The 12,084-nt window shown below is 41.9% G+C and overlaps 1 protein-coding gene across 2 annotated transcripts in view; it reads left to right on the top strand.

Annotated features, from left to right (window-relative positions):
- Window positions 1-12,084, top strand: part of SNX27 (sorting nexin 27) — a 70,190-nt gene that overhangs the window by 53,846 nt on the left and 4,260 nt on the right. For both annotated transcript variants that reach the window (XM_060622821.3, XM_078451433.2), the window contains 4 exons: window positions 2,956-3,045; window positions 10,640-10,789; window positions 11,094-11,222; window positions 11,579-11,638. In XM_060622821.3, the coding sequence (XP_060478804.1) occupies window positions 2,956-3,045; window positions 10,640-10,789; window positions 11,094-11,222; window positions 11,579-11,638 (429 nt within the window). The remainder of the gene's footprint in view (window positions 1-2,955; window positions 3,046-10,639; window positions 10,790-11,093; window positions 11,223-11,578; window positions 11,639-12,084) is intronic.

Raw genomic sequence — 12,084 nt, 5'->3', positions numbered from 1 at the left:
TTTAAGAAGTAAAGATGTCCTGGAGTTAAGAATAAATTTATTACTGGGGCGCCTGGGTGGTTCAGTCGGTTGGGCCTCCGACTTCGACTCAGGTCATGATCTCAGTGTTTGTGAGTTCGAGCCCCACGTTGGGCTCTGTGCTGGCAGCTCAGAGCCTGGAGCCTGCTTCACATTCTCTCTCTTTTTCTCTTTCTCTCTCTCCCTCTCTCTCTCTCTCTCTCTGCCCCTCCCCCCCCAAATAAAGTAAAACATAAAAAAAATTTTTTTTAAAAGAATAAATTATTACTGTTTTTTTAAACAACAGGAAATTAGCATATGGCTATATATCTTTCAAAAAACTTTTCATCAAGGGGCCCCTGGGTGGTTCAGTCGGCATCTGACTTCGGCTCAGATCATGATCTCATGGTTTGTGAGTTTGAGCCACATGTCCAGCTCTGTGCTGAAGCTCAGAGCAGGCAGCCTGCTTCGGATTCTGCGTCTCCCTCTGTCTCTGCCCCTCCCCCACTCATGCTCTGTCTTTCTCTGACTCTCAAAAAATAAACATTAAAAAAAACACCGTTTTTAAAAAGTAACCAGGTTTGTTAAAAAAATTTTTTTCATCAGAATTATACATACATAAAGTTTAAAGCATCAAATAGTTCTACATAGGTTATTGTGAAAAATACTAGTTACCCTGCTTGTCTTCATCTCCCCTTCCCTTAGGCAACCATTTTCACCTCCTTTAGCTTTTGTTTGTTATTGTTGGTTTTGTTTTATATTTACTTCCATTTCTCTGTTATAACTTGATTATATTGCTCCTACTTGATTTTTTAATCAAGCAGTATCTCTTGATTTCCTAGTATAGAAGATGAGACTCTAGATACGTTTCCTCCCCCATTCCCGCTACATAACATACCCATACCCATACTCAAGCATAGGTGACAGAGGTAGAAGTTGAACTAGTCTTTTGACTTTAACTCTAAACTCACTGTGTTATTTTATTTTTATTTTTTATTTTTTATTTGAGAGAGAGGAAACAGGGGAGAGGGGCGGGGCGCGGGGGGAGAGGGAGAGAACCCCAAGCAGGCTCCATGCTCAGTGCAGAGCCTGACACGGGGCATGATCCCACAACCCCCAGGATCATGACCTTAGCCAAATAGAGTCAGAGGCTCAATTGACTGAGCCACCAGGCACCCTGAACTCACTGTGTTATGCACGTAGTTTCCCTTAAATATAGGGATTGATTTCTACCTTAAGGAAATTAGCAGCCTTCTGGTAAAGATTCAAGCGGGTCCCTGCCTGGTGCCTGCAAAAGTTGTCCTTGTAGTAAAACACTGAGGTTAGATTCCGAGTGCCCTGTACAAATGATTGTGTTTGTTCTTTTCCTTTCTTTTTTTTTTCTTCCAAAGATGAGTTTTCCCTTCTATTAGATTTTAAAAGCTTTTCTTGGGGTAGAGTGAAGTTGGGAAGGGGATGCACGTTTCGTATAGCTGAGCCAGGAGTAGTTTAGAATTAGCGTATTATATCTAGGTACCTTCGTACCTGTATCAAGTCCTGTTGGGGACTTTTGTCTGCATGGGGTCTCAGATTTATTACTTCCTCTCTTCCAGTTGCTACCACCCTAGTTTACAGTCTTGTTTCACTTCATGCTTAAAGCACTATAACGTTGTCATTCTCCCTTATTTCATTCTCTCCTTAGCTTGATTCATTTGGCACTCATACACAAATCAATCTTTCTTTTTTTTTTTTTTTTAATTTTTTTTTTTTTTTAACGTTTATTTATTTTTGAGACAGAGAGAGACAGAGCATGAATGGGGGAGGGTCAGAGAGAGGGAGACACAGCATCTGAAACAGGCTCCAGGCTCTGAGTAGTCAGCACAGAGCCCGACGCGGGGCTCGAACTCACATACCGCGAGATCGTGACCTGAGCTGAAGTCAGACGCTTAACCGACTGAGCCACCCAGGCACCCCTTTTTTTTTTTTTTTTTTTTTAATTTTTTCTTTTTTTAACGTTTATTTATTTTTGAGACAGAGAGAGACAGAGCATTTTTTTTTTTTTTTTTTTTTAGACACTATCATCTCTCTTTTTTTTAACATTTATTTATTTTTGAGACAGAGAGAGACAGAGCATGAACGGGGGAGGGTCAGAGAGAGAGGGAGACACAGAATCCGAAACAGGCTCCAGGCTCTGAGCTGTCAGCACAGAACCCAACGCGGGGCTCGAACTTACGGACGGCGAGATCATGACCTGAGCCAAAGTCGGACGCTCAACCGACTGAGCTACCCAGGCGCCCCTCAATCTTTCTTTGAAAAATAACACACATTTTTATTCCTTATTTTAGCTCCAGTAGTCTTAGTGCTGCTGTCCTTAAGTTTAAATTCCTGTCCCTGTTCTCTGGGATCCTTCATAATCTGTTAATCTACCCATCCGGCATTATCTTTTGTTGTCCCCTGACACATACCCTTTATTTAAATCAGACAGATCTGTCTCCTGAATGTATTTAAGCTCAAACACATTCCTGACTTCTGTTTGTAGTTTATTCTGTCCGCCTAACCTTTGGAGTCCAATCAAGGCTTTCCTGATAACTACAATTAGCAAAAAGCTCTGCTATCCTGACTACATGTATCACTTACTATCATACATCTTTGCTACCTCATTGTTACCTTTAACAATTATGGACTACCTTTCAGTGTTCTCTCATCTTTACACTGTATAAATTAAGTGGAATTTAAATCTCTTAACATGAGAAACAAGATCCCTCCTGTGCCTAGAACGGTTCTTGAGCACATACTGGGCACTCTTTAAGTGCTGCTTATTCTAATAAATATATCCACGTGGCAGAGTTCACTGGTGGTGATTATGATGGTCCAAATGGGTAAAAGTTATTCTGAAATGAATCTGTATCTCTTTTGTCAAGAATGTGCTTGATAATGACTTTGATGTTCCTTTCTTCCCTGCCCTTGTTTTGGTGACAGGCCGTTGATGATGTGAAAAAAGGTTATATCAAAGCAGAGGAAAAGTCCTACCAGTTACAGAAGCTGTATGAACAAAGGAAAATGGTCATGGTAGGTTTATGTCCCCATAATCTCCTTACATCTCTTAAACCTGTTCCAGTTATTTCTGAGAGATAATACAACTGGTTAGTGGCTTAATTGATTTAAAAAAAAAAAAAAAAAAGGAGGGGATATAGATGTAACATACCCATTATGTTCCTCCATTAGCACATGAGAAGATATGTTGCTATATATGTGTATATAGCTTTATAATTAGTAATAACTGAGTATTATTTTTTGATAGAAAGTTCTAAAACAAAAGATGTACAAAACATTTCATAGATATCAATTCTCTAAGAGTTGATATTTAGATTTTTAACATTAGAAAGTGTTTTATTTGTGATTTAGCAATTACAAAATTGTCTTTACAACTTCCTTCTCTACAGTTGCTTAAAATGCTCAGTAGTGTCTTTGGTTAGTGTGATATGTGTGCTGTTTGATTTGATAGATGCTACTAGCATCATGTGGCTATTTAAGTTTAATTTTAAACTCATTTAAATTAAATAAAGTTTAAAATCCAGTTCCTCAGATGTGCCAGCCTCATTTCAAGTGTTGAGTAAGTACCTACCATATCGGGACAGCTCAGATACAGAACATTTTCATCATCACAGAGTGCTGAGGGGGTGCTGCCTATAGTAGTGCCTAAATGTTTTGTTTTTGTTTTTGTTTCCCCCCCCTGTAAATGTTTTAAAATTAGTTTTCAGGAGCACCTGAGTGGCTCAGTTGGTTTAGTATCCACCTCTTGATTTCGGCTTAGGTCATGATCTCACCGTTCATGAGTTTGAGCCCTGTGTCGGGCTCCACACTGGCAGTGCAGAGCCTGCTTGGGGTTCTCTCTCTCCCTCTCAAAATAAATAAATAAACTTAAAATATAAACTTAAAATAAACTTAAAAAATAAAATAAAATTATTTTTCAATTTGCACCTGCCATAAATACAGGGATGGAAATTGTCAAAAAAAATTTTGTAAGGGACGCTATGCTTATAAAAACTTTCACTCATAGCATTTTAAATTTTCTTTCTTTGCAAATTCACATATAGTTGAAACTTTTCCAATTATAATTTTTCATGGTTTCTCACAAGACAATTACTGTATTCGTGATGATTCTGATAGGTCACTTGAATTTCTTTTGTACCCTCTCTGTGTGCATTTTTTATGAGGGAACATTCTCTATCTAAATTAATTGGGTTGGAATAAGAATGCAAACAAGTCAGCCATTGAACTCAGCCCCTAATCTTTTGTCTAGATAGTTATTTTATCACTTATATGACAAAAAGTAATAAATCTGTTTGCCTTAGAAAACTGCCAGAGATGAGGGAACCATTTATCAGTGTTCTGCATCCCAGCAGGCTAGAATAGACACAAAAATCTTTTAAATAGGTCTTGGCAGAATTTTGGTAAAGGCAATTTTACTATGTGAGAAACAGACTTTTAAAACTCGATTTCCACCTGTTCTTAAAGATCATGGCATTGTCTTCTGTATATTAGTGCATGATTCTGATCAGCACTTCTGCATCTTTTTGACGAAAAGGACCAAATACTGAAGGATCATCAGTCTCTGAAATATATCTTTGCCTTTGCCAAAGGCGGCAAATCAAAGTAATTTCATAAGGGCTACTGATAATGACAGTATGGGATATATATTGTTTCTTTGTACATATAGTACTTCAAACACAATAACTTCCATATATGTATCCAACTAAAAATATTTGTTGAGTACTGAGTGTGTGCCAGACACAGTACAAAGTGCTAAAAAATATATAAGTAGATTTGGGTTGTTCTGTGGCAATATATAGAAAATCTGAATTTAACAAGCATGGTAATCTATTACAAAATTACTTTTAGACTCAAGTTTGTATCTTGTTATCACTCAGTTAAGAACTGAGTACAGTTGATGTTTTCCTTTTGGGTCATTGGAATGAGTATAAGATATGCTTAAACATTAATGGAATTCTATTATCTTAAAAACCTAGTGCCAACAAACAAGTGTGTACTAGCCCCATAATACTGCAATCAGATTTTATATAAAGTCCCACCAGAGTTTGAAAAGTTTAAATTGTATTCAGTGTATTCAAGTATTAGTGTTCAAAGACATTAGCCTAGCCAGCGGTCATGTTCAGTACATTGAAACTTCCAACTCAGATGGACCCTTCCAAGCCCATACACCTTGACTCCATTATCTGTAGCAACTTAATATGATTGATAGGCCTAAGATTAGGCCAAATCACTGTTAGTTGCCAAATTACTGGGAGGCCTCCAACAATTCAACAGACTTCTCAGTTTTAGTTTCTTTTCTTTAAAATGAGGATGTTCAGATTGCCAGCTGTCAAGTAGAATCTTGACAAAAACTCCCAAAATTCTTAAACATTCCCAGTGTGATAAAAAAAATGGTTTTGTTTTCTACTTATTTACAAAGGTAGATTGAATCTCAAATTTGGATGGTTGAGAATATAATATACAAGAGAGATTTTGTTTCTTTTTCTTTTTTTTTTTTTTTTTTGACTCTCACACAAACAGTAGGACGTGTATAACTTATGGTTTTCTTGTATTTAAGTGGCCTGATATTTATCATTGTTAAACTGACAAAAAAATTTCTGTTAGTGTTTCTCAATATAATTTTTTTATTTTAAAAAATATGTATTTTTAAGAGAGAGAGACAGAGACAGAGCATGAGCAGGGGAGGGGCAGAGAGAAAGAGGGAGACACAGAATCCAAAGCAGGCTCCAGGCTCTGAGCTGTTGGCACAGAGCCCAACTTGGGACTCGAACTCATGGACCATGAGATCATGACTTGAGTGAAGTCAGACGCTTAACTGACTGAGCCACCCAGGCGCCCCTCTCAATATGACTTTTAATTAAGATTTCACACAAGGCAATATATGTGAAAGTCCGTGTTTTTCAAAGTGTGGTCCTCACCTCAATTACATGGGAGTCACTTGTGAAACCTACTTAAGATGCAGCTTTCTGGACCCCCATCTCACATTTACTAAGCCAAAATCTTGGGTAGGACCTAGGAATCTTTGTAAAGATTTTTACAGAAGCACCCTAGTGATTCTAAAACTTTAGTTGCTTCAGAATCGCTATTCTAGGGGCTTGGGAGAGTTGGCTCCTGAGGTTCCCTTCAAGCCCTTATTTCAGTTTTAGACCTGGTTTGATTCTTAGTAGGTTGCTTGGGAGAACAGAGAGTTCTCTAGAATGGATCTCAACCCACTCAACCTAAAGTATTTATTCTGTTAAGTACTGAGTCTCTGCTTTAATAATTGTCCTGTTTCTATATTTACTTATCTTGCTGAACACTGAACATTTATAAGATGTCCTGTGCTATACTTTTCCTCACCTCTGGCCTAATGTGGGTCCTCATCTAAATGATACGTGGATCAAGGAAGATAGTATAGGATACATATTTAGCCAGTCAAAACTTAATAAGAAAGGAGAATGGACAGGACAATTCTGTGTTTTAAATATATAACTTTAATAAATGTGGTTGAAAACAAAAATTCACTCTTCTTTTAGAAACTTTGGATGGGGGCGCCTGGGTGGCTCAGTCGGTTAAGCCTCCGACTTCAGCTCAGGTCATGATCTCGCGGTCTGTGAGTTTGAGCCCTGCGTCGGGCTCTGTGCTGACCGCTCAGAGCCTGGAGCCTGTTTCGGATTCTGTGTCTCCCTCTCTCTCTGCCCCTCCCCCATTCATGCTCTGTCTCTCTCTGTCTCAAAAATAAATAAACGTTAAAAAAAAAAATTAAAAAAAAAAAAGAAACTTTGGATGTATGTAGAGGGCGCCTGGGTAGCTCTTAAGCATCCAACTCTTGGTTTCGGGCTCAGGTCATGATCTCATGGTTTATGAGTTTGAGCCCCACTTCAGACTCTGTGCTGACAGTGCGGAGCCTGCTTAGGATTCTCCACTGCTCTCTCTCTCTCTCTCCCCCTCCCCTGCTCACACACTCTCTCAAAATAAATAAATAAACTCAAAGAAAAAAAACCAAACAACCTTTGGATGTATGTAAAAATTTAAATATTTCTTCTCTTTACACTTTGTGCAAATCTAGGAATGTAGAACTTTGTCTAAAACTGAGAAGTACTGCCTGACCTGAGAATCTTTGAAAACCTTATATTTCCCAAATGAGACTTTACCTCTCTGTCTTGTCACCAAATTCCACTCAGGTTATTTTTAGAACTTAATGCTATTAGGAAGTCCTCTGGGGGCGCCTGGGTGGCTCAGTTGGTTGAGCGTCTGACTTTGGCTCAGGTCGTGATCTCGCAGTTTGTGAGTTCAAGCCCCGTGTTGGGCTCTGTGCTGACAGCTCGGAGCCTGGTGCCTGCTTCAGATTCTGCGTCTCCGTCTCTCTCTGCCCCTACCCCACTTGTGTTCTGTCTCTATCAAAAATAAATAAAATGTAAAAAAAAAAAGGAAGTCCTCTGAAGGTCTTTTGCTTTCAAGGACTATTACATTCTTGAATATGGAGGGATAAATCAGTGTTTTGATTCAAAGGTGAGAGAGAGGGGCACATACTATGTGCCTGGTACTATGCCAGACACAGTATGTGTGTTCTCATTTCCTCCTGATAACAACCATGCAGGTGTTATCCCCACTTTACAGAGGAGAAGTGGATTCTGAGAGATCACGATTCTTACCTAAGATCATATTGCTTATCAGAAGTGGAACTAGAAGTTGAACCTGTTTCTGTCTTGCTTCAAAGCATGTGTTCTTTGCTGTCACAGGGAAAAGAAGCTGACAGCAGTGTCCTTTATTTCCAAATGGCAGGGGGAAGCCCCTAGGCAGAGTAACTTACAGAGTCACAGAGAGTTCAGGGTATGCTGAGCACCAGGCCTCACCTGGTGTCTTTTCCTAATCCCTCCCTTTGCATGTTTCTCTTTTTAATAAATAAAGTCAAGCTCCCCATTAGGAATAAGGCGGAAATACTTTTTTTAATATTTATTTTTGAGAGAGAGATAGAGAGCATGAGTGGGGAGGGACAGGGGAGAGGGAAGGAGACACAGAATCTGAAGCAGGTTCCAGGCTCTGAGCTGTCAGCCCAGAGCCCGAAGCGGGGCTCGAACTCACGAACTGTGAGATCATGACCTGAGCCAAAGTCAGACGCTTAACCAACTGAACCACCCAGGTGCTCCAGAGATAACTTTTAGAGCAGTAGTGATGCCTCTTAAAGAGGAGAACTCTTAGGAAATGTGTTATACATAAGGCTTTTTTGGTAAAGGACGTGAGCAGAACCAGTCTCAAGGCTGCGTGACACCTTCCAGCGTTTGCAGAGGTCCTAAGCACCCTTTTTTTTTTTTTAAAGCAATTTTGAAATCTGTTTTCTTTCTTTTCTTTTTAAATTTTATTTATTTATTTTGAGAGAGAGAGCCTTACTCAGGGCTCAGTATCACACACTGTGAGGTCATGACCTGAGCGGAAATCAAGAGGCAGACACTTAACCTACTGTGCCACGCAGGCGCCTCCCTGAGCCCCTTTGAGCGGTACCTGCTGCTTGTTGAGCACACAGAAATTTCCCCATGACTGTGTTAGGGGGGCGCCTTGGATTGAGCACTGGCATGCAGGGACTCTTCTCTTTGCCTTTAATATTTTATTGTAGAGAATTTCAAGTATGTAAGGAAGTTGGAAGAATAGTCCATTTAGCCCCCCAAGTACCCATTAATCAGTTGCAGCAACCTTCTGCTCTCTACCACTCCTGTTTCATCCGTCTCACTCGCATGCGCTTTTCCCTGGAGAGAAAATAGTTGAGCCTTCTGGCTAGGGATAATGGAGCCTTTAAAATTATTTTTTTAAGCTATCCTTTATTGAATACCTAATTATGTACTAAGTACTGTGCTAAATACTTTAATGGTCACAAGTAACTGTGTGATGTAGGTGCTGTTATTCTTTTCTTTTTATAGAAGAGGAAACTAGAGCTCCTGGGAGTTAGTAATTTGGCTGGAGTGCAAGTGCCTCATCCAAGGTGACAGAGTCAGGAAGTGGTGGAGCCAGGATTCAAGCCCAGGGTGGTCTGAGCCCAGGCTCCTGACCACTCCTCGTACTGCTTCCTGTCTCAACCCCAGAAGAGTTCTATTCTGTGGCACTGCCTGTCCCTGGCCAGAGATATTTTTTGTTCATAGTGCCACTGGCAGGCCCAAGCAGTGGCTACTTTTCTCCCTGGTACAGGAAGGGTGATGAGATAGGGGGTGGAGGAGTGGGACAGAAGGAAGGAGAACTGAGAAAAGCAAGTCAGTTATTGTGGCACTTCTGAATTGATCCTGTCGCTGTGTTCTTGCTGTCCTTTTATAATGTTTCCCCTTCAAGGTTGCCATTATTTTACCTAAACAGAAATAAGTACAAGGTAGGAAAGGGAGTATGTGGTGTGATTTTTCCCTAGGTCCTTAAGTCCTCCCAGACCATCTCTGGGGCAGTAGTGACCGTCTTTAGTGCCACTCATTGGTACTAGAGCTGCCGGTTGCCCAGGGCCCTTTTTGTACCTAGGTCCCTTGGTCTCTTCTTTCTTGGGCAAAAGGTGACCCTCCAATGTGTTCCAGTCTCCCTGCCCATCTAGCTGAAATCAGCTAGGGTGCTGTGCCTCTGTCTTCTCTCCAACACTCCCCACATGTTCCTAGTGCACCCTGTTGGCCTGTGTGCTGGGCAGCTGAGGGTGCAGGGACTCAAAGTTCTTTACTTATTTCCTAGTCAGTCCCTAAGGAGAAACCGGCTCAGAGTCCATGTGTCTTTTTTTTTTTTTTTAATCATCTTTTCCTTATTTCTCTTCTACTCTCCTTCCCACTCATCTTTTACTCTCCCATCTCAACTCAAAATAGTGAGTTGAGTGAAAGAGAGGCCAGTCTTCACTGTAGAGGAGAAAGGACAGAGAGCTGAGTTAAAGTCCTCTCTGAATCAGTCTTGTAGCATTGTACCTTTGAGGGTCATATATGCCACTCGATTTTGGTCCACATGATTTTTAAGGAGGCATGTGTACTGGAGATCAGGGGATGGTGGTGCTGATTTGGGGCCTAGTTGGCGATAGAGAAAGGACCAGTGGCCATGAAATTAAACCTAGCTTCTAATCCTGGCTGTGCCACTTACTATTACTTATGACCTTCAGCAAGTCTCCTGTGACTCTGGGTTTCTGTAAAATGACTGGCTTAAACATGTTATGAGTATGGGATTTGAGGGTAGCTTACTCCTCGTCACTGAGGTCCTTGTAACTTTTGATTTGTGAGGAGACATGAGCTCCCTTTACTCAGTCATGTAGATCCGTTTGATTCCCTTCCTGGATGCTAGTGAAAGGAGGGGCAGCCTAAACAGCCTTGTGAGTTCCCCTCTCCACATACGGGTCTTGGTCACAGGACCTCTTCTGACTTCGTTTGTGTACTTTTTGAGGCAGAGAAAGGAGGTGGGGCTGGAAGTGGAACAAAGAATAGGCTTGGAGTCCTGGCCCTTCTTAGAGCTAGTCATGCTGTGAGACCAGAGCACGGTCTTCAGGTTGCTGGGTGAGAGGATTCTCTTTGTTCTTTCTGTGGTGACATCCCAGCAGCTGTTCGTGGTGGTTTAGTTCCGTAGTAACCCTGTTACACACGCACACACGCACAGACACACACACCTTTTTTTTTTTTTTTTTTTCCAGTATCTCAACATGCTGAGGACTTGTGAGGGCTACAATGAAATCATCTTCCCCCACTGCGCCTGTGACTCCAGGAGGAAGGGGCACGTTATCACAGCCATCAGCATCACGCACTTTAAACTGCATGCCTGCACTGAAGAAGGACAGCTGGAGGTGACAGTTCAGCATGGGGCCAGGGCTGGGAGCACTGGGGACACTGCCACTTACGCACTCACTCTGGTTTCGTTCCTGTCAGGAGGGGAGATGAAATCCATACTATGGTGATGGGGCAGGTAAATCAGCACTGGGTCCACAAGGATCCTCACCTTCCTGGCTGCTCACATGGACTCATTCTTCCCTCAGTCTTATTGACATGATGCAGACACTCACTCCCTTGTCTTCTGCTGTCTGGCCCAGAACCATCTCAGCTCAGGTGCCCAGCATTCTCAGACTTAACACTCTGTTCTTGGTCGTTTAGAACCAGGTAATAGCATTTGAATGGGACGAGATGCAGCGATGGGATACGGATGAAGAAGGAATGGCCTTCTGCTTCGAGTATGCGCGAGGAGAGAAGAAGCCTCGATGGGTTAAAATCTTCACACCATATGTGAGTGGTAGACCGGAAGCACTCTTGGGAAAGTATATTGGGTTTGATGTTCTCCAGCTGAGCGCGTAAATGGGGAGGGCTGCAGCCATAGCAGTTGTCTTTGAGCCTTAGAGCCCCAGGTTCTTCCTGGCTGTCCTGAGGACAGACTGGGAGTGGCAGCTTCACTTCCCGCCTGACTCACAGCTGCCACTAGGAGGGGCCCCAGACTAGTGAAGGGGTTCTTGTGCTCGGCAAGGTTGAGAAGGTGGGGAGACTGGGGGCATGGGTTCAGAGGCATGGCCCTGTGGTGCCCGGTGGGTCATAAGAAGTCAGCGTCACTATCTTGTTTTTGTTATGTTTTTTGTTTTGTTTTTCAGTTTAATTATATGCACGAATGCTTCGAGAGGGTGTTCTGTGAGCTCAAGTGGAGAAAAGAGGTAATTCGAAGCAATCTTGAATTGGCCTTTTCATCTTTTATTGTTTAAAATGATAGGCCTGTGGCCAGATACCCGGGACCCTCACCTCCATCTGTCTTTCTAGGAATACTAGTTAGAGACTGGTTATTCTTCCAGCCTTTGGATGCTGAATAGACTATACGAGAAAAGCCCTGCTTCTTCCTCTGTCTAGAGGGTAGCTGTTGGCTGCAGGCTGTTCCACCTCCTGTGACTTCATGGACCCTCCTCTGCCTGGTTTTTGTTTTTGTTTTTTAATCCAATCACTGCCTATGTTGTTCCTGACCCAGAAGGGCAGCTGTCCCCAGTTTTAGCTGTTCTGACTAGATGACTCCTGACAGTGCCCGTCGGGGCTAACCAGGAATGCATGTGTGTGGGAAGGTTTCCACTATTGCTTTACTGCTGTCCTTATGCCAGTGCTGGAGAATTCG

This window comes from Panthera onca, chromosome C1 (assembly GCF_046562875.1).
Source record: "Panthera onca isolate mPanOnc1 chromosome C1, mPanOnc1 haplotype 2, whole genome shotgun sequence".
Classification (NCBI taxonomy): Eukaryota; Metazoa; Chordata; class Mammalia; order Carnivora; family Felidae; genus Panthera; species Panthera onca.
This window is presented reverse-complemented; position numbering and strand designations above follow the sequence as displayed.